Raw genomic sequence first — 22,221 nt, 5'->3', positions numbered from 1 at the left:
GCTGTCAGTTTTCTTCCTGTGTGCAATGCCAGTTTGTCCTTCTGTGTGCTCTGTGCAGCCACAGAGGAGAGCAGAGAGGGAAGGGGCCGAGCCCAGGGCTCTGCCCCGGGGCTGAGCCTTGGGTGCAGCCTGGGGATCTCCTGCATTGCCACTGCAGATGTTTTGTCCTGCCTTTCTGTGCAGATAACCCTGCTAGCAAAAGTGATCTGGCTTCCCAACCTACGTTCAGGATTGAGCCTCTGGGAGATGCTGAGGGTAGGTCAAGGCGTTTCCTGCTGTGAGAGCTGCCAGCTCAGAGCCCAGAGCTCGGCCAGGGGGGCATCGCTGCAGGTGCCAGGACAGAATCACGCACGTGTGTGCCCTTGCCCTGGGCCATCCCCTCACTGCTCCTGCGGCTCAGTGCTGCCCGTGCCGATCTGCAGAGATGGCAGAAGCTTCTGTGGCTGTTGAGTTACAGGTGTGGCTGCCGGGAGGACTTTCCCAGGTCCTTTGGTGGATGTTGCTCACAAGCCCAGCTCCCATCACAGGGGTGAGTAGTGTATCCCTGCTGATCCCACAGGCTGAGCACAGGTTTTGTGGGATCCCTTCCTGGGAAATGACATTGTTTTGCTCTAAGGTCCTTCAACAGAAAAGAACAAAGCTACAGGATGCAAGAAACCCCTTGAGCCATCCGAAAACATGAGGCAAATGCTGAAGGAAATTCTGCAGGCAGGACAAGGTGGGTGCATTTCCCTCCCCCTTCCCCTGGGACTCAGCAGCCGGGGCCTTTCCCTGCACATCTGGACAGGCCGTGCCCGGCACAGTGGGAAGGGATCCATGGCAGCCTCGCTGCCCCACTGCTGCTCTCATGCCCTGCAGGGCTGTTTCCCAGGCTGGCCTGGCTGCAGCTTCTCCCCAGCCTCTGCAGGAAGGCATTTGGCACCAGCTGACAGGGAGCCCCAATTTCACCACGGGCCATACACACCCTGATGTCCCCTGCAATTTCCCAGTCCCCAGAAGATCAGGAGGGGTGGTGGTTTGGAAAAGAGAGAGCCCTGCCACAGCCCCAAGAGCCTGGGCCTTTTCCTGATCCTTATCCATGCCTTTGACAAGGATTGCCTCCGGAAGTTTCCAGCCCCCTGATGTGTAATGGTTCCATCTGATTCACCTGTGCCTCTTCCTTTCTCAAGGGATGGACAGAGATGCTCTATGGAAGGCAGCATTTCCTGAAGGAAGGAAGGCGATGCCAGGCACGGGCACAGGCACAGGAGGTGATTGCTGTGCCGGGCTCAGCCAGGCTCAGCCCTCGGTGGGGCTGTGTGGCAGCAGCTCTTCCCCCAGGCCCTGCCCTTGCACGGCCCAGCAGCAGCCAAAGCTGGAGGCGCCTGGGCTTCCGGGCCTCTGGAGCTCGTTGGCAGCCCCGGGGAATCGGGACTCTGCACCAACGTCCCTCCCGCTGCAGCTGCTCCCGCAGCCGCCCTGAGTGCCCAGAGGCCCCAGGCACAGGAGCAGCCCCGAGCGGGAGCCCTGCTGCCAGCCCAGGGCCAGAGCCAGCCCTGGCTCCCGGCTGGGCAGGGGCTGCACTGGCTCCTGACAGGGCCTGGCTCTGTCCCCTGGGGCTGGGGGAGCTGTCCCAGGGCAGGGAGGGCCAGGGCTGGCAGGGGCTGCTCAGGGATGGGTTTGGCCCCTGTCCCTCCAAGCAGCCACGGCCCAAGCAGCTGCGCTGGCCCCGGGCTCTCCTCCCGGCCTGCTGGGCTGTGTTGGGAGGCACAGCCTGTGCCAAGGGGCGGCAAGGTGCCTGCAGGCCCCAGCTCTGGGCAAACAGAGAACGTCCTGGCCGTATCCACCGTGCTGCCAGCTCAGCAGTGCAGCACAGTGCGGGCTCACGCTCCCCATTGCTCCCACAGATGCAGCCGGCCCCACAACACCTGTTCCCGATGCCCAGAACAGCCTCAGAAGTGGTTGCTATTGGGAAACACACTGTGTGCTACAGTTAATTGCAGGTCTGCTTTTTTTGGAGCTTATCTTCATGTTGCCCTGTGTTGGAATCTGGTGTTACTGGAAGAGAAAACGGTGAGTGTTTTCATCATCTTTCCCTCAAACAGTTTCTTTTAAAAGTCTAATGTAGATGGGAAACATTTACAGTGAGCTGCAGTGGAGCTGTGGCCAGTCCATGGCTGTCCAAAGCACTCTGCTGAGGGTTCTGCTGCTGCCCAGTGCTTTCCTTGGCCTCTTCATTGCTGGGCCTTGTCCTGGGGGCCGCTGGGGCTGCAGCCAGTGCTGGCTCCCCCTGAGTCTGCCTGGCCAGGAGCAGCCCCAGGGGCACAGGGCAGAGGCACAGCAAGGTGGGCAGGAGAAAGAGCGGGGACGAGATTGCCCCTGAAAGGCAGAGGCGCTTGGGGGCTGCTCCTGGCCAGGGAGCTGCCCAGAGCCGTCCCCTGCTCGCCGGGGCCTCGAGGGGCAGCTGTGCAGCTGGGCCAAGGTGTGCCAGCCGCTCCAGCCGTGCTGGGGAGCCCTGCCAGCTCTGGGCCCTGCTGTGCACGAGGGTCCCTGTGTGCCACCGGCAACTGGGGGCCTCAGCCACTGCTCTCTCTACAGCAGCGCCTCTGCAGCTTCACAAGACCAGACAAAGAGTTCAGCCACGGAGACCTGTGCCTGTCATCAGCCATCCCCAAGCCAGTTTCCAACAGCCCTTCCAGAGCTGCATCACCCACTTACTGCTGGGGACATGCTGCCACCACCCATAACAGAACCCTCTGTCCCCAAAGGTGCTGGCCCTGGTGTCCAGCCAGGACAGGAGGTGCAGCCCTCCTGCCAGGGCAGGGCCTGACTCCAGCAGCATCTTTGTGCTTCAGCTCTGGTCCCTGGCTGCTACCACAAGCACTGGTGGAGCTGCTTGTCTGGGCACAGCCAGTACTGGGCAGGCAGCAGCTGGGTTTCGGGCTCCTGAGGCCAGCAGCTACTGCGTTTATTTTTAGTTTTGCAAGATTTAGGAATATTTTTCATAGAGAATTCTCCAAATATTTTGTCCCTTTTCCCATAACAGTTCTGTATTTTTCAAAGTAGTTTTAGAATTCAAAAAAACTTAGAATATTTTTACACTTCTAGAATAAAAATTAAAATTGTATTTAATTGGTAATCTATGCTCTACTAAAAACTAAGACACCCTATGACTCACAGCCTGCTTCAGAGGCTTTTTTCTCACTGGAGACTTGTGCCTAATCACAACAACTAACCTAAAACCTTTTCCCTGATGTTTTCTGGGATTCCTGACAAGCTCACCTCTCAGTCTTCAGTAGCAAAATTTGAGCACAGCAGGAATCTCTACAAGTCACCATCTTTGTTTGCTTCTGCACAAAGTGCCTCAGTCACAGAGTGGGGATTTCGCTCAGCTTCCTGCCGCCCCGCTCCCCCCAGGGCTGTCCTGAGCCCTCTCCTGCAGCTGCTGCTCTGCCATGGAGCTGCTGTAAAACACAACAGCTCTGCCACACCCGCTCAGCAGGACTGGAGAAGCTTTCTGGCCTTGCTTACATTAGGCTGGTGGCTTCTCTAAACACAAGTTGAGCTTTTGAACACTATGTCTCACCTGGCACAGGAACTGATACTGCCTTTCTCATGGAGGCTAAACTCCCACGGGCTTTAAAAGCTTTCTGGCCAGCATAAGGCTTGGAAAACCATGTAATGCAGCCATTTAATATTGAAAATGGCCCAGTCTTTGTATCAAAGTAGCTTGTTTAAATGCTGGAGCCCACCAGAGCATCCCTCCAGGGCATATCTGTCTCTCCCCCACCTCTGCGTCCATGACTGCCAAACTGCACCTTTGAGAGTTCTTTTCTCCAGAAGCTGAATGGCACCATTTTATTTGGGGGAGGGAAAAAAAAAGGAAATGTTCTATGATACTATCAGCATCATCATCACAATGAGCTGCAAATTAGTTAAATGACATCAACGACTCAGACTGTGGACTTACTTCTCAGAGTGCAGCACTGGCTTTACTATCCCTTGAATCTGCAGATGTGCTACAGTCTTTAAAATCCGTTTCATGATTACCTAATTTGGAGTCAAGCACAGCTCTGTGAGAGCTTTAGGGATTGGGCCTGCCCTGGCCCTCTCGTGTGTCTGGAGTAACCTGCCCAAGGCATCTGCCACCTGAAGAGCAAAGCAGGGTACGGAAAAGCACAGGCTGCAGAACAGCTCAAACTGCAGGGAGCCCATTCCTGTCAGGAGTAACACGATGTCATGGTTTGACACTGGCACAATGCCAGCGCCCCCATGAAAATGTAACCTATCAATTGAATGCTGTGAAACGTGACTGAGAACAGAGCAAAGCAGGCCAAACTTAATAACAAGGGGAAAACTTTATTACACTACTACTACTATAAAAGGAAAAAAAAGGGAGGAAAAAAAAAACACACACAAAATTTGAAATGAAAACCTTTCAAAACATTCCTCCTCCCACCACCCACCTCCAACAAACCACAGCGAGACACGATTGGACCCTTAATCAAGTCTTCACCCTTCCACATAATCAATACCGAGTCCATCAGGGGAGAGAGGAGTCTCCCTTGCACCATAGACCCCCAGGAAACACAGATGCCACCTCTTGTCTTTCCATGTCATACATGGCACCGCCCAAACACACCAAGCCAGTCTGACACTCTCCTCTCCATGTCACAGTGTTCTCACCACCGTGCATGGACAGAGACTGCTTATAGGGCCCCTTTAAGGATGCTTTGCCAAGGACCAACAGGAACAACAGTCCAGTGTCTCATTTTGGGACTACAGTTCCCCCCATTTTCCCCTGAGGCCAGGGGTCCAAGAACAGAGATCGCCTTCTCTTCTTCTCTGAAGACGGAGAGCATCATCACACCCTCCTCCGCTGACCTCTGTTCATCCCTGAACTGGTATTTGCTGGAGGAGTTTCTTGGCTCACCATTGCATCCCCCTAAAATGCAGTCTCTCTTGGAGAAGTTGGTTCAGTCTATGGCTGACAAGAAGAGTCCAGCCAACAGCCACTCCATCATCTCCCCACAACCTTCTTTCCCTAACAACTGAGGTCCCTGGCTGTCTCTCTTTCCTTCAAATTGAGGAGGAGCAATATTTCACAAAGCCTTCATTTCACAGGAAAGGGTTAAAATTCCCGGACTCCCCGGACAGCTGAAATCTCTCGGCCCAGGACTCTGTCTCCCGTTCCCATGCTGGGTATCTCCCCTCTCCTCCCCTTCTCCTCTGCCAGCAAACTCCCAGGTGTCTGCAGGCTCTCTATGTCTTTTCCTCTAGGCTGGGGGGGGGAAACAAAGACATCTCAGACGTTCTCCACCCTTCCGTCCGCAGGAACTGGCCCAGCTCGGTTTCAGACCCTTCACCCCCTGGCCTACCTCTGCAGGCCACATGGCTTCCCCTTCCCCACCCAGCTCATGGCTGGGCAGGGGAGGTTTGCACTCTCCAATGACCGGAACCAAAGAGAGTGAGTTCTCCTGGGAGTTCTGCTTTTAACCCCTCTGTGTTCTCAGAGGCGTGTCCACCTTCAATTGGTCACCCCAAGTGTCAGTATCCAAACCTGACCCCTGACTGGACTGGCCTCTTCCTTCCAAGAAAATTCTTTTCCCGTGTCAAACCACGACACACGACCATCTCACCTTAGGACTGGGTTTTGTGAGAAACAACTGTTCACTTAAAAAATTTTAAAATGTTTATTAAACATTTACAAAAACATAAGAGAAGGATAAATATGGAAGAATAGGCCTGGGAAGTGCCCCTGCCCCATGGCTGCTTGCCAGGTGGCTGCCTCATCTTCAAGATTGATGCTTCACCTTTCACATTCCTGGAGGGTGCATCAGCCACCCTGGCCCCTCCCAAAGTCTCTCAGTCAACCCTTCTTTGCCCTTTATTGGTAGAATTTATTTCTTGTAGCTGCATTTGAAGGTCAGGTGTTGTCACATCGTGTTCCCCCAGCAACAAGCATTTCCTTTCCTAACTCTCCCATGCAAGGGGTATATGTCGACACCTATTGTGGTGGACCTCCACCTCAGGGAATGACGTGCATTGACTTCATGTTTGCAGAAGGCTGAACAAAAGATTTATTAAGCTGTCCTATATTACACTATACTAAAAATTATACTACTGCTATCCTGAAGAAAAACCCATGACCCTTAGAGACAGGCAACACAGAGTGGCACCAGTTGGTCAAATTAAATCAAAACACCATCACCAGAGTCCAATGAAGAAACCCCTCTTTGGTAAACAATCTCCATTACACATGTGCCAAACAACAGATGCAGCAAATGAAGATAATTGTTTTTCTTTCTCTGAGCTTTCTCACAGCCTTTCCCAGGATTTTCCTGGGAAAGTCTGTGTCTCTCACTGTTCAAAGGATATGTGAATACCACACATGCCTTCTTTCTACCTGTCCTAGAAAGCCCACCTGTTCCATGTGGGAACAATAGGGAGTGGGGGGGAAGGGGACTGTGGGGAGAACAGAGAACATCTAAACAACAAATCACAATAACATAACTCTACATCAATAAAGCTTCTCTTAAGATACACACAATATTCATCCCTTAATTGTGAGAGCCAATCATCTCATTATCTATCTATTACAGTTTGGATGGAGACCAGAACTAATACCTTGCAAAAGGAAAAGAGGGTACAAAGGTCCCTGCAGTCCCCTGGCCTGGTACCCCAGCCAGTGGGGAAAGGAAGAGGGCAGCATGTGGCCAGGAGTTTAAAAGGGGGCTGTGTCCTCCAAAACTTTGAGAGAGAAAACCCCAGCAGCAGATGTCCCCATGGACTCTCTCCCTTTATTCAAATAAAGATGCAGGGCTCCTCTGGCTCCCTTATGGACACTGGCTTTTCACTGCGTGGTTTGTATGCACACCCGTTTCCTTGTATCAGAGTATCACCAGCCTGCAGTGACTCCCTGCCACTCTGGTCTGCAGGAGAAATGGAACTAATTTCCATTAAGGCCCTCCCAGAGGGAAGGAAGAACACACCCAGAGGAGACAAGCAACCCCTGCAGGCATCCAAACTTCTTCACCAGGTGCCAAGTGAGTCACAGAGGGGTTGTAGTGGGTGCATTTCCCTCAGCCTTCTCCTGAGACTCAGCAGCCGGGGCTTGCTCTGCACATGTGTGTTGGATAATACACCAACTTTAATTTTTTTTCATTTCTCTAGTCAGGCTTGTTATGGACAAATTCAATCGGGGAGGCTAATTATAGATAAATCAATTAACATGAATTTATTAAGCAAGCAGAATTAAGCAAAAGAACAGCGCTGGGTGGCCGGGGAGTCTCTGTTCTGCCAGGGCGCACCTTCACCCTTTGACCTTTTTGTTTTTATAGTCCCTTTTTTTTTTCTGGTTGACGTGTTTTCTCTCGATGTACTCTTCACCGGTGCAATTGGTTGCTGGGGGTCTTTTTTTCTGCCCTTGGTGGTCATAGGAATGAAGGCTCCTCATCTTCCTTGCGGATGGTCCTTGGCCTAAAAGTTAACTTGTATATAATTTGTTACACAGTCTTCTATGCTAGTTACCTCTGCACAATTCTTAAGCAGAATACTTGCTGTTTCCCCCCCTTTCTCCTTCTCCTCCCACATCTTGAGATTCCCTACTCCGTTCAAATTCTTATCTCCTTCAATGCTCGTTTGATGAACAAAGACCTTTTTATTTATTACAATCCCTCCTTTTTCTCTTTACCAATTTGTTCATTAAAACACTTTAACTTTTGGTAGCCTAAGACCAGGATTTTATCTGCTTTTGAATCTCTGGGCAATGCTTCGTACCCATCTCTAATAAGCATTAGATGAGCTGCCTCTAGTCTTCCTTTTATAATGCCTATGATTTTATTAAAAATGCAAGGTTTGAAAGTTAAACTTAGTAACAACAATAACCTGCAATCTCCCTTATACAGAATTTATCCTTGAGTGCCATACTCTGGAATTTTGCACCTCTCAGGGTACCATGAGACCTTTAAAAATTTATCTGGATGGGTGACAGCCTAGGCAGTTGCTATGGCTTTACAGCCCCAATACCCACACAGATATTCCCCAGGATAATTTCAATATCCCCCCCCCAGGATTGGAACTAGGACACCAATAGGTAGCCCGGAGTTCAGGTTTACTCCATCTCCACATAGAGTTTACCAAGTCCTCATTAGTAACAAAAAAATGGGAGCTACAGTGGTGGCATTATGCTTAACAACTTTCCCTTGGTCTATTTCGGTCAGAGTCCAACCAACCCCTACCAGTTCCTCTATAACCAGGAAACACCATCCCTACCTTATAATTAGGGTCACTGCCTGTAGCTGCTGCTGGGGAAAACTGGCTGGTGTGCATAGTCCCCTTGACCAGGCCAGGTACAACATATAACTAATATGCACAGAATTTGCCAGCAAGGGTGGAGTCCAAACTGCCCCAGGGTTTGATTATCATTATCTCCCCATTCCCAGTGTTTGTTTTGACATGTTATTGTCAGGCTCACCTTTACCCTTGGGAGATCAGTATCCTTGAGGCAGTTCTTGAAATACTTTGAATTGTCCCAGTCTGAGGGCTCTTTCCTCCACCGCATCTTATCCCTCTGCCTCGCTCGCCGACTCGGTTGCTCCGAGCTGCGAGGCGCACCATCTTCTCGGAGCAAGGATATTCTTCAGGAGGACCCTTACTCTGTTTTTGTTGCCTCTTTTTGAATGATTCCCAGCTTTTATCCTTCACTTGTGGTGAGTCACACTGAATCCCAGGTAAAGTTTTCCAGCAATTCCCTTTTATAATTTGAACAATTAAGGGAATTGGTTCATTGGAGTGGAAACAACAATTTTCGGGTCTAGCCCCCTTAGTAAACACCTCCCACGACTCTTGGGATTCCCTTGGTAGGGTCCCGTTCTCTTCTCCAATCCTTAGGACTGACTCTGTCAGTTCTCTTTCTAACTGATAACACCTTTACAAATACCCCTAGGAGGAGTGCCTCTGTAACTATGGACCCATCACCGTTCCTGGCAAATTTTACAAGTAGAGCATACAAAAGGGTAACAATCACAATCCTTATTTGTACAATATACTCTAAAATCATTAGTTATAGGATATCCATAGTCCAGTATCTCACTCTACCAGCTGGTTCGTACAATTCTTACTGAGTCCATTCAGTCCATTTAAATGTGACCTTAAGGTCCCCGGGCTGGCTGGTTATTCTCCAGGGCTCTTCGGCAGCAGCAGGAATCGCTCCCTTTATTTGGCTCGCATGGGTCCACCCCTTCTCGGCGGTTCTGACTGCAGTTTCTGTAGTGAGTAAAACAACACAGGGGGCTTCCCAATTTGGGGTTAGTGAGGTTTCTTTCTAGGTTTTTATTAACACCTTATCACCTGCTTTTATATTATAGATTGCTAGGTCTAAAGGAGCTTGTTGCACTAGTAACCCAACTCTTCTAAGCCCTTCCCGAGCCTTCATAAGTTGCATGACATATTGGTTAATTTGTTGATTACTTATTTCAGGGTGATCTATAGGAGAATCCATGTCATAAGGCATCCCAGAAAGCATTTCAAATGGAGAAATTCCAATATCGGTTCTGGGCAGAGTTCTTATATTTAACAAGGCTAAAGGTAAACATTTTACCCAAGATAACTGTGTTTCATACATCAATTTAGTTAGTTGTTTCTTAATTTTCCCATTTACCCTTTCCACTTTACCCAAGCTTTGTGGATGCCAGGGTGTATGATGTTGCCACTTTGTTCCTAGAGCTGTAACTACTTCTTTAATTATTTTGGAGGCAAAGTGTGGCCCTCTGTCTGAGTCTATTACTTCTGCTAGTCTGTAGCGGGGGATTATCTCTTCTAATAGTATTTTTACTACTGTTTGTGTAGTTGCCCTGGAGGTAGGGAATGTCTCTACAAAGTGAGTCAAGTGATCTATTATCACCAATAAGTGTTGATACCTTCCTACTTTAGGCAAATCAGTAAAATCTATTTGAATGTGGGAAAACAGTCTATGTGCCAATTCCCGTCCCCCCCATTTCCCACACCACTCAGGATTTCTCACACCTGGGTCTACTCCTGGGTCAGGGGTCTCTTCAGCCCCCCTAGAAATCTCAGCCCTCATTCTAGAGAGACTGCAGACTGTATAGAGAAACCTTACCAGGTTAAACACCAGGAAGATGGTCTCTTTAACAGTCAGGGGAAACGGAACATTCTCTAATAGGGAGCTGAGAGATTCAGAGGAGAAGAAGGAAAGCAAAGGCTGAAAAGCCTCATCCCCTGCTTCCCCTCTAACAAACTGGCTGCACAACCATGACCATGAGCCATGCATTCCTGGAACAGACTTCAGCACCTTCATAAACCCCTGAAAGCCATGACACCCAAGCCCAGCCCAATGGATATTCTGGTCAGTGCCCTTCTACTACAAAAACTACATATTAGGGACAATACCGGAGCTATTCCTGAATAAGAAAATAAACCTAGGGACCATAGAGGGATTAAGATCTCAAAAAACCCTAGGGACCAGAAACACATACAGGCCTGCACTCTAAAAGACACTATGAATTCAAACAACATAGCCAGTAACTGCTCCATACTAACACAAAGTAATTGGAACCAAAATATGATTAGAACTGGGTTGTTTTTTTTTTTTCACTCTCTCCAGACACGAAATGGGCAGCAAAATATTTGTCCTAGTTTAGGGCAAATTTGGGAGAAAAACCTCTGGAAGGAGCCCCCAGAAAACAAACCCCCACGGCCCCTCCCCACCCACCTGATTTGGGAAGAATTTTCTCTGAGAGAAGTGGAAAAGAACCTGTTTATTTAACAAACAAAACCCTTCCCAGCAGTAAAAAAATGAACAACATCAGATGACAACAAAACTCTTTCACCACTCTGCAGAGATGACAAATCCAGAAAGTCTCTCCTGGGGGTGGTCGCCCGGGTCTGGGCGCTGGGGATTGCTCTGGGCACTGGGGATGGCTGCTGCAGATCACAGAGCGCAGGCTCCCGGTGCTCCTCGGTGTTTAGAGGGTCCCAGTCCAGAGCAGGTTGGATGGTATTCAGGAAAGGGAAAGGGAAAGGAAACAGTCCAGGCAAAGAACTGGACTGCTCAGCTAAACTAACTAGGAAGAAAAGGCAAAAGCAGAAGCAAGCAAAAAAAGCAAAGCAAAGCAAGCAAAAGCCAGCAAGCAAAGCAAAGCAAGCCAGCCAGCACTGGCCTCTTCTAGACAGCAGACCATGGGGGGAGGTGAGCCGGCTGATAACAAGGCAAAACAAACCTTCACTTTCAGAGTCAGTTCTGAGAGCACAGAACAGAATATCAAACATGAACAGAACCCACGATTGGAGATACAAACACCATAACATCACCCTCGGACATTCCACCCCTTATCTCCATATCTTCAACATCACGTATAAACTTCATCAAGTAAAAACTTCTTTCATTTACTCAAACCTTTGACACTTACACATTTCCTTCTAGTTCACTTGCTCAAACCTTTGACACACATTTCCTTCTGTCTCATGTCTGTGTGTTTTTGTGTACAGACACTGGCAGCACCATCCAGCAAACAGTGATATTTGCACATGAGTCTCACCCCACAATCAGATCCCCCTGAGGTACACATCGTGTTGCTCCATCTCTCTGCATTATCCACCATGTACAACCTGGTCCCTGAGCAAAGACAATCCCACAAATGGGTTTGTCTGTACTCGAGACAGAATTGATCCACACTGATTTCCTAACAAACCTCTGGCATGTGCCACTGGGACTTTATCTCCATCTACTATATTCAGGGGCTCAGACTGGGCAGGACCTGCTCGACTGGTGTAACCTCGGCTGTTAACTAACCAGGTGGCCTTTGCTAAATGTTGCTCCCAATTTTTGAAAGATCCCCCACCCAATGCTTTTAAGGTGGTTTTTAACAGTCCATTGTGCCTCTCCACTCTGCCTGCAGCTGGTGCATGGTTTGGGATGTGGTACACCCACTCAATGCCATGTTCCCTAGCCCAGGTGTTGATAAGGCTGTTCTTGAAACGAGTCCCATGATCTGACTCAATCCTCTCAGGGGTACCATGCCTCCAAAGGACCTGCTTCTCAAGGCCCAGGATGGTGTTACAGGCTGTAGCATGAGACACAGGGTAGCTTTCCAACCATCCAGTGGTGGCTTTTACCATGGTCAGCACGTAGCGCTTGCCTTGGCGTGTCTGGGGCAGTGTGATATAGTCAATCTGCCAGACCTCCCCATACTTGTACTTGGACCACCGCCCACCATACCACAGGGGCTTCACCTGCTTGGCCTGTGATGGCAGCACAGGTCTCACAGTCATGGATCACCTGAGAAATACTGTCCATGGTTAGATCCACCCCTTGGTCTCGTGCCCACTTGTAGGTGGCATCTCTGCCCTGATGGCCTGAGGCATCACTGGCCCATTGTGCTCATAGCAACAACCACTGGTTGAGGCTCACAGTCTGTTTTAGCTGCTGGCTTAGGCTCACAGTCTGGTTTAGCTGCTGGCTTCGAGCCGGGGCTGTTGGCTGCAGCCTGAGTGACTGGGATCGCTGATGATTTATCTCCCTGCCCCCCTTGCTCTGTCTGCTGCCCTACAGTATCTAGCAGGGTGTGATAAACATATGTGAGGGCCCAGCTCGCTGCAATGATCTTTTTCTCCTTAGACTTATCATGGCATTTATCTTTCAGGTACTCTGCCACCTCCGCTGGATTCTGAATTTGTTCACATGGGAAGTCCCGGCTATAGGGTCAGAAAATTCCTTTAAGGTTTGGCCCATATGCTCCCATTTCTTTCTTGAACTCCCTCACATCTCCTGAGTTAAGAGGTACCTCCACATAACCTATTCCCAGAATTTGGGTTGGTTGTCCCTGCTGACCAGCACTGGGGTTAGGGATCATTCCCAAAGCTACTTCCCTTCATGGATATAGAGCTTGCCTTTCCCTTTCTCTTTCCCCCCTTGTTAAACTATGAACAATGCAGCGATTTTCCTCAGGGACAGGCTCTGGGATTTCTACCTCTTGGTTATCAAAATCTCCCCCTTGATCTAAATTGGGGTAGACTGCAGGTGGTGCTGGTGGAGGTGGAGGAGGAGGAGGAGGAGGGATGTATGGTAGAGGGGGTGCAGTTGGAACTTCCTCAGGCTTTTTATTTTTCTTTTTCCCTCCCTGGGTGCTTCAGGCAAAAAGTTTTGCTCTTGTTTCCCCCACTATCCAGAGAGCAGCATACTTGCTCTCTTCCATATCAAAAGGTTCTTTAGAGTTTACATAAATGTTTAATGCCTGGCAAATCGAGTCCTTGAAGTTTCCAAACACTGGCCAAAATAAATTATCACTACAGATTTGTTTTCCTCCCCATTCTTTTATACAATAATATATCATTTTTGCCCTAGCCTTCCCTTTCCTTGAAGGATATTCATCCCAAGATTTTATCATTAGACCTAACGGACTGTCAGGGGGGATCTGGGGAAGCGTTACCGGGGTTCCCGTCCCCATGGAAGCAGAGGGCTTGCTTTTCCTCTGTCCCATCTCCCAGGACACCTTCAGGCACACACACACTTGCGGCCCCTGTTGGTGCCCAGCCCCTCGCGGGCTCTGCAAACCGCACTACTCAGAGCTCTGCCCGTGCCTCGTCCTACAAGGACATCTCATGAGTTATGTCCTGGGATCCCAACCCCAACCCAGCGGATCCCCACTTTTATACTCACGCTGTCCTGCGTCTTCGCCCGGCTTCGTGCACAAACATTACGGGGTTACCGGTATCCCTTGTGCTCAATACCGAATTTGGGCTCGTTGGTAAGGGTCTGGGAAGGAAAAGCCTGCACCAGGGCCGCTGCAGAGGCAGCGGGGTGCCTCCCTGATTAGGAATTCCCACCCGGTCGCCCTTATCCGAGTCACGGCACCAAATTTGTTATGGACAAATTCAATTGGGGAGGCTAATTATAGATAAATCAATTAACAAGAATTTATTAAGCAAGCGGTATTAAGCAAAAGAACAGCGCTGGGTGGCTGGGGAGCCTCTGCTCTGCCACGGAGCACCTTCCCCCCTTTGACCTTTTTGTTTTTATACGTCCCGGTTGACGTATTTTCTCTCAATGCACTCTGCGTCGGTGCAATTGGTTCCTGGGGGTCTTTTTTTCTGCCCTTGGAGGTCGCAGGAATGAAGGCTCCTCATCTTCCTTGCAGATTGTCCTTGGCCTAAAAGTTAACTTGTATATAATTAGTTACACAGTCTTCTATGCTAGTTGCATTCCCTACTCAGTTCAAATTCTTGTCTCCTTTAACACTCATTTTGATGAACAAAGACCATTTTATTTATTACACCCACTCTCTCCCAGTTCCCCCCAGCGTGTCCATCTCTCTGCTGCCCTCGAGCTCCCGGCCCAGCCCCGGCCGCCTGCTCCCATCCAGCTGAGGTGGTTCCAGGGCCAGCAGGAGCTCTCTGTGGTGGCCACCGACGTGGTCCCCAACGGGGACTGGACCCACCAGCTCCTGGTGCTGCTGGAAACCCCAACCCAGGCTGGGCTCACCTCCACCTGCCAACAACATCAGCCTGGAACAACCTGTGAGCCGGAACTGGGGTATGGGGGAGGAACTGAGGGTGCTCGGAGAGCCACTGGGATGTGCTGGGAGAACCTGGGAGGGAGTTGGAGAGAGCCTGGTTTCAACTGGGAGAGGAAGTTGGGGGTTTAGAAGGGCTAAGAAGGGGTTTGAAGGATACTGGGGAGGGTGGGATGAGGTTCTGGGGGTCCTGTTGGGCACTGGGAGGGAGTTTGGGGGCGCTAGGTTTAAGTGGGAGGGAATAGAGTGAGCCTGAAGGAGCTGGATGGAGATTGGGGATGGAAAAGCAGAGATTGGGATGAGGTTGGTTGTGCTGGGAAGAGACTGGGAGGGCTCTGGGTGAGTCCTGGTGGGGCTGGGAAGGGACTGGGATAGGCTTTAGGGGTCCTGGGGCAGTGGGGGACGACTGGAAGGAGGCTGTGGGATCCTGAGAGGGACAGGAGGGGCTTTGGTGGGTCCTGGGGAGGTCAGGAAGGGATCAAGAGGGAGGTTTCAGGGGATCCTGAGTGGGCTGGGAGAGACTAGGAAAGTGCTTGGAGGGGCTTGAGTGTCTGTGAGAGTTTTTGGGAGATCCTGACCCCTGCGGACCACCCAGAGATGTTGCTGGATGCTGCCGCAGCAAGATGCTGACAGGAACTGGAGACTCCCAAATTGGGCTTCGTCTTCCTGGCACTGGGGATCGGGTTCTACCTGTGCAAGAGAGTCTGGGGGGTCCCGTGTGTCTTGTCCCCCTCCTCTGGAATGTGTGTGCTCCCCGGGGCCCCCAGCCTGGTGTCACCCCCTTTTCTCTGCCCACAGAGCTCCTGAGACACTGGCGGCCGCAGCCGCTCCCTGTGACCTCGGGCCCGGTCGGGACCCCCCGCTCCATCATGATGCTGATTTTGGGGGGGTCGTGTCCCCCCAGCCCTGCTGTCACTCTGCCCCTGCCCGCCTGCTCCCAGTGTTCCCAGTAAAGCTTCCCAGTTAAACCCAGCCCAGTTCATGGGGGCACTGGGGAGGGACTTGGGGGGACCCCACGGCGGGGCCGGCCCTGGGCAGGGAGGGCGGGTCCAGGTGGGGAACACTGCCTGCTGCGGGTCTGCCCGGCAACTGGTGAGTCATCAGCCCCGCTCTCGCTGATTGGCTGACTCTTCTCCACCGCGTTCTCTCATTGGCTGAGGAGAGGCCCGGCAGTGCAGAGAAGGAACGGGAGAGATCCCGGCCCGAGCACCGGCACGGGGACAACAGACCCGGCCTGGGCACAGGGAGGGAATTTATTACCAACCAAACCACGGCAGCACCAGGAGAAGGGAAAGAAATCCCTCCAGCACCTTCCCCCACCCAACGGGGATCACCCACAACAGGGTTATCCACCATGGAGAGACGGGGACACCCGAGTTTAGACCAAAGCCAATTTTAATGAGTGTACCAGGTGTTTATACAGGGATTTACTTGTATGGGGCTTATAGAGGGCTCTGTTTTTGGTAACAATTTCCCATTGGTTACACCTTCTTGGTGACATCCAGTAACCTGGGAACATTTATCTTATCACAAAGACTCACACCATGTTGCCTGGTCACTTCTTGCCCAGGGAGACTTAAACTGTGTCTGTGTCTCCCACAGTTTCTGCTCAGTCAGGCCTCAGATATCGGGCCCCTTTATCAGCTCCATTGCTTTACTCTCTGTTTTATTCCCCATACCGGGGCACCAGGGCTCTGCCCCACGGGGGTCACTGGGGATCATCCAGCCTGGATCCTCCCATGGGGGATGGAGCTGCAGCAGCACACCAAGCTCTTCCCTCTCTCTCTTCCCTCACTCCAAGCTCTTCCCAAACCCTCATCCCTCACTCAGGGCACTCACAGGGCTTCCCTTAGTGGTGCCTCCGTTGGTGTGTGGTCAAGGCTGAGCTCTGTGAGAAGCTCTTCCCACACTTCCCACACTCGTAGGGCCTCTCCCTGGTGTGGATGCGCCGGTGCTTGGTGAGGTGGGAGTTTTGCTTGAAGCCCTCCCCGCAGTCGGGGCAGTGGAAGGGCCTCTCCTCTGTGTGAATCCGCTCATGGAGGAGGAGATTGGAGCTGGTCTGAAACCTCTTCCCACACTGGGGACACTCATAGGGCCTCTCCCCAGTGTGGATGCACTGGTGTGCTCGCAGGCCTGAGCTCCTCCCAAAGCTCTTCCCACATTCCAAGCACTCATAGGGCCGTTCCCCAGTGTGGATCACCTGGTGCTGGATCAGGCCAGACATGTCTTTGAAGCCCTTCCCACATTTCCCACACTCGTAGGGCCTCTCCCCGGTGTGGATGCGCTGGTGGATGGTGAGGTTGGAGTTGTGCTTGAAGCCCTTCCCACAGTCGGGGCAGCGGTAGGGCCTCTCCTCTGTGTGACTCCGCTCATGTCTGAGGAGAGTGGAGCTTCTCTGAAACCTCTTCCCACACTCTCCACACTCATAGGGCCTCTCCCCAGTGTGGATCCTCTGGTGATCGATCAGGTTGGATCTCCACCTGAAACCCTTCCCACATTCCAAGCACTTGTGGGGCTTCTCCCTGCCATGAGGCTTCTTCACCAGCTCCAAGCTCCGGATGGATCTCTGCCCGCCTTCCTGGCTCAGGGGGCTCTTTCCTCCCCACAGCTCCCTGGGCTGGGTTTGCAGCTCCTCCTCCTGCAGCATCTCTGGGGCTTTTCCTCCTCCTCCATCCAGCCACGCCCTGGAAATGACAAATCCTGATTTGACAGAAAAACAAGAGAAAAGCTCCTTGTACTGGAGGTTCCTCCTTGCCCAAGTTCATCTCAGGAAGTCACTGGGAATCTTGTGTCTATAAGAACCTACAAAACACCAAGATTTAGCTCAAAAATCCTGCAAACTTCAAGACACAGTACAAAACCTCCCCAAACATAACAGCTCAGCAAATCCACCTCCAAAACATAAAGATTCAACTGCCACATAAAACCAAAGCACCAACATTTAGCCCAAGCAAGCTCAGAAACAAGAAGATTCACCCTGTGAAAATCGTGGATCCCCCTCCACAGTCACCTGCTGTATGTGGGGGGAGCAGCGCTCCTGGGGCTGGGGGGAGGCTGCAGACACAGGGAGGGGTGGAACCTTCTGCTGCTTCCTCTTTCTGCTCCTCCTCCTTCTCCTCCTGTGTCTTTGCTCTTCCTCACACTCCTCTTCCTCCTGCTATTCCTCCTCCTGCACAATCCCACCCTTTCCTGCCACTTGCATCTTTTGACCATTCTGTTCCTCCACCCTGCTTCTCCTTCCCCTCTCCTCCTGCCCCCAGGCCCAGCACCCACTGCCGGCTCCCTCTTCCCCCCAGCCCCACAGCATCCCAGCGCAGGGGCAGGGATGGAGCTGGGGCAGGTCGGGCTGGGGCAGCGCTGGGCTCTCGGCCGCTCCCGCCCGCACTCGGTCCCCACTGCAGCCGCTCCCGCCAGGACAGCGCGGGGGGGCCCGGCCTTGGCGCTGCCCCACTCCCACCTCCCCAAATTCCCCTCGCGGGGCCATGGGGCCGAGGGGGGGCGCAGGTGGGTCCAGGTGGGGAATGCTGAGATAATTTTAAGAGTGGGTCCCCAAGAAGAAGAATTGGACTTTGTGGTAGACACAGGGGCAAAAAGAACCTTTCTGTTAAATATTCCAAAAGGTTATAGTGTAAGCAAAGATACCGTAATAGTAACAGGAGCAAAAGGAGAGAGTTTCACAGTACCCATTATTAAAAATGTGGTAATAGAGGGAGAAACTAAATTTTGGATGAGGGATGTTTTCTTGTTCCCAGGGGCAGGTAGCAATTTATTGGGACAAGATTTACAGGTGAAATTAGGAATAGGGGTTGTTCCAGAAGATGGGAAGATGACAGCTAGACTTTTAAAACTAGGCCAGGAGGATGGAAGAAGAATTAACAACGAAGTTTGGGCTGGGGAGGGAAATAGGGGAAGATTAAATATTGACCCCATAAAGATTACAACTGAGGAAAAAAAAATTGTCCCATACATGTATGGCAGTATCCTGTATCTTTAGAAGGACAGGAATGTTTAAAGCCAGCAATAGAAGGACTAATAAAGGATGGACATTAGAACCTTGTATGTCTCCCCATAATACCCCAATACTCCCAGTAAAGAAGCCTGACGGGAGCTATAGACTGGTACAAGCCTTAAGGGAGGTTAACAAAGGAACTCAGACCCGCTATCCAGTGGTACCAAATCCTTATACTCTTTTCAGTAAAGTTCCTCCCCAGCATCAGTGGTTTAGTGTAGTGGACCTTAAAGATCCCTTTTGGGCTTGCCCATTAGCCCAGGAGAGCAAGGTATCTTTGATTTTGAATGGAAGGACCCACTAACTGGAGAAAACAGCAATTAAGATGGACAAAACTACCACAGGGGCTTACAGAATCCCCAAACTTATTTGGACAAGCTTTAGAAACAATACTACAAACTTTCCCCACTCCCCCTGGAATACAAATTATCCAATATGTGGATAATCTTTTACTTTCTGGGGAAGTTGAAGCTGAAGTTAGAAAGGCTACTATAAAGCTTTTGAATTTTCTTGGGGAAAAAGGATTAAGGGTATCAAAAGGGAAGCTGCAATTTATACAATCAGAGGTAAAATATCTTGGACACTTGCTTAGTAAGGGTAGTTGGAAGCTCAACCCAGACTGAAACACAGGGATTCTATCCCTTCCCCCTCCCTCTTCAAAGGGGGAAATCAGAAAGATACTCAGATTATTGGGATATTATAGATTGTGGATTGAAGGATATACACAGGCAGTAAAATTTTTGAATAAAAAAAAATGACAGAGGGAGATGATATAAAATGGATCAAAAAGGATAATGAAAAATTAAGAAAAAAGAAGTTAAAACTAGCCCCAATATCAACTTTAAGCTTACCTTCACTAGCAAAACCCTTTCATTTGTATGTAAATGAAAAAAAGGGGGTAGCTCATAGGGTTTTGTTTCAAGAGTGGGGAGGAGTAAAGAGACCCGTGGCTTATTTATCAAAGATGTGGGATCCAGTAAATCAAGGCTGGCCAGTGTGTATTCAAGCTATAGCAGCTACTGCAATCCTAGTAGAGGAAAGTCATAAACTGACTTCTAGAGGTAAATTAATTGTGTGCACACCTCATGCAGTACTAAATTTCTTCCAATTTGCATTGTGATTTTTATCTTGAAATACATAACTTACTGTACTCTAGGATTGAAAAACTAGTTTACAGCTGTGACATAGCAAAACCTGCTATTAATTTGAGTCAATGCAGGCTGTTCAATCAAGTGTTCTCAGTGTGTAAAGTTAAAATAAAGGTAACACCAGCTGCTTGGTAGGTCAATGAGAAACAATTTTCCTTCCAACCAGTCCTTTTTCATGTACCCAAATGTGTTTTGCTTTCTTAGTTTTTTTGTTTTGTTTGTTTGCTAGTTTTTCTGGAAGTGCTAACTACTTGCAGTGTATCTAGAACAGCAAATAAAATTGTGCATACAAGACACTTGTAAAAAAATAGGGTTCCTTTTTTCCCACAATGGGAGGTGGCTACATATAGAAAAGGGAACTTACAAAGCTAGATGAAGAAAAAGTTTCAGTATCTTCTAATGTAAGCAATTTGTTACTTCCAGCATCACAGTGGGTGTGTGACACACACATATGAAAAAGATGGTGAGGGAGATCTCTGTTTACTACAGTTTCCTATTTCTTGAATGAGTTAGAGAGCTATGAAGCAATTGTGATTCCTTGTGTGGATTACCCAGGCCTGCAGGGAGGGCTTGGCCATGATTCCCTCTGTGCTGCAGGCAGCCCTGCAGCGTGGCAGCAGTGGCTTGCCTCTGGTGAGTTTGCAGGCAGGGTGCTCCAGCACTGCAGTGCTCAGGGGCAATTTCCTATTTTGACACCAAAGCTTAAATTCAAGAGTGCCTCTTCCCATCCAGTTATTGTTTGTACTGTAAGAACCCCTTCAGAGAGTGTCTCCTGGCAGTCAAAAAGAGAGTATTGCAGAGATAAATTCCTTACTTGCTGTCTCCCCCACTGTATCCACATTTTGTCTATTCCCTCTTCAAATTATAGATTGGTAAAACTCATGCTCTGTGTCCTCAGATGCCCTTCCCAAATCAAACCTTGGCTTCTTTGCAAATTACATTGCACTAACAAGCATTGCCTTAAATTTTTTATTGCAGGCAAGATCACTTCAGAAGTAAGTTTTTGTTTACCTTGTTCCTACAACCCTTTCAAGTTTGTGAATGGAAAATTGTGACAGCAAAATAAGTCTTTAGTTTTAGCACTGTCAGCTGTGGGTAGCTGGTAGCCCTTGGTGGAGGGTGCCGTGAATTAAAGGCCTGCAGAACACACATAACAAAAGTAATTAAATTTGTAAGGAAGTTGAAAAAGGAGGGAGAGGTGATTGGCAGACTCACCTCTCCAGGATGTAGGACTAATGTTAGAAAGTGGACTGATATTGGAATGTGGATGTTGAAATGTGAAGAGAGAAAAAGAGAGCGAAAGACAGAGAAAGGGAGAAGAGAGAAGAAGAGAGAAAAAGAGAGAAAAAGAGAGAAGAGTGAAAAAGAGAGAAAAAGAGAGAAAAAGAGAGAAAAAGAGAGAAGAGAGAAAAAGAGAGAAGAAGAGAGAAGAGAGAAAAAGAGAGAAAAAGAGAAATAGAGAGAAAAAGAGAAAAAGAAAAAAAAAGAGAGAAAAAGAGAGAGAAAGGGAAAGAGAGAGAAAGAGAAAGAGGGAGAGCGAAATACACCCCAAAGTCCCCATACCGTCGCTATTTGTAAGTTCTCCCCCATTCCTGCTAGACAGAGTGACAACAAGGGGAGGGGAGTGAGGAAGTACAGTCAAAGGCAAAGCTGTGAAAAAGAGGGAGAGCTGGACCACCAATAGAGATAAGATCAAAGCAGAGATAGCTGACTCTCACAATGTGCTTTATTTTTTTAAACAAGACTTCTTTTTTTTCCTTCTGATTTTTGTTATTAAGGAAAGGAGGGTTTTGTTCTGAAGAATGGGTCTGTAAGACTAAAACAGTTGGATGTTGCCTAAAAAGCAAAAAACCAAGAGATGTGATACATCTTGTGTTAAATTTGGGCTAGTCCTTTTTTTATTTAACTAATTATAGCTCACAAGAAGAAGAATTGGCCTCTGCAGCAATTAGCACAGCTGGATACAAGAAGAAGAAGCAGCTACAGAAAAAGTTTTTAGTTAAACCCAGAAAGTTTTGAAGAAAACTAATGGTGAAAGTTAATGCAGTATTGTTTTTCTTTTCTTTTAACACTGTGTTATTAAGAAGTCCTTTCCAGGTACTACTAAAGCAGCAATCCCAACCATGGAAAAGAGGGTGAATTCATGCCAGCAAAAGAAAAGAATTTGTGAAGAAACGTGAGGAATGGACTATCACATCTAAACCGGGTGATACCAAACTGACTTTCAACCAGGACTGGGTGGTAATGGTTTGGGAAGACCCAAATGACCCAAGGCAGGTACAAAGAATAACACCTAACTGAGAAATAAGGCAAAGCTTGCATCACTGGTTCTAAGCCCTGCCTGAATAAGCCCTGAGACGCCTCCGACACCTCCTTGGCAGAGGAACACTGCCACTTCAAACAGGAGGATCGGGAGTGTTTGAGTCAAAGAGTTCTTATAGTCTGGCCTTAGCCTGTGGCTTGTACAGGCAAGAAGGGAAATTGCCATTAATACTATGCTGTATACTTTATTTGATTCATCCCCATATTGGACATGGCAGCTGGGTTATAAGTG

General features: G+C 49.4%; 2 protein-coding genes across 2 annotated transcripts in view; one reads left to right on the top strand and one right to left on the bottom strand.

The window, feature by feature from the left end:
* The window catches only part of LOC144248772 (uncharacterized), a 157,129-nt gene extending 139,685 nt beyond the window's left edge, over window positions 1-17,444 (bottom strand). The window contains exon 1 of the mRNA XM_077790766.1: window positions 16,456-17,444. Within this exon, the coding sequence (XP_077646892.1) occupies window positions 16,456-17,157 (702 nt within the window). The 5' untranslated portion in view covers window positions 17,158-17,444. The remainder of the gene's footprint in view (window positions 1-16,455) is intronic.
* LOC110469778 (uncharacterized) overlaps window positions 1-22,221 on the top strand; it is a gene marked incomplete at its 5' end in the record, with an annotated part of 706,345 nt that overhangs the window by 518,054 nt on the left and 166,070 nt on the right. The window lies entirely within an intron of this gene.

Source organism: Lonchura striata, unplaced genomic scaffold (assembly GCF_046129695.1).
Source record: "Lonchura striata isolate bLonStr1 unplaced genomic scaffold, bLonStr1.mat Scaffold_85, whole genome shotgun sequence".
Taxonomy (NCBI): Eukaryota; Metazoa; Chordata; class Aves; order Passeriformes; family Estrildidae; genus Lonchura; species Lonchura striata.
This window is presented reverse-complemented; position numbering and strand designations above follow the sequence as displayed.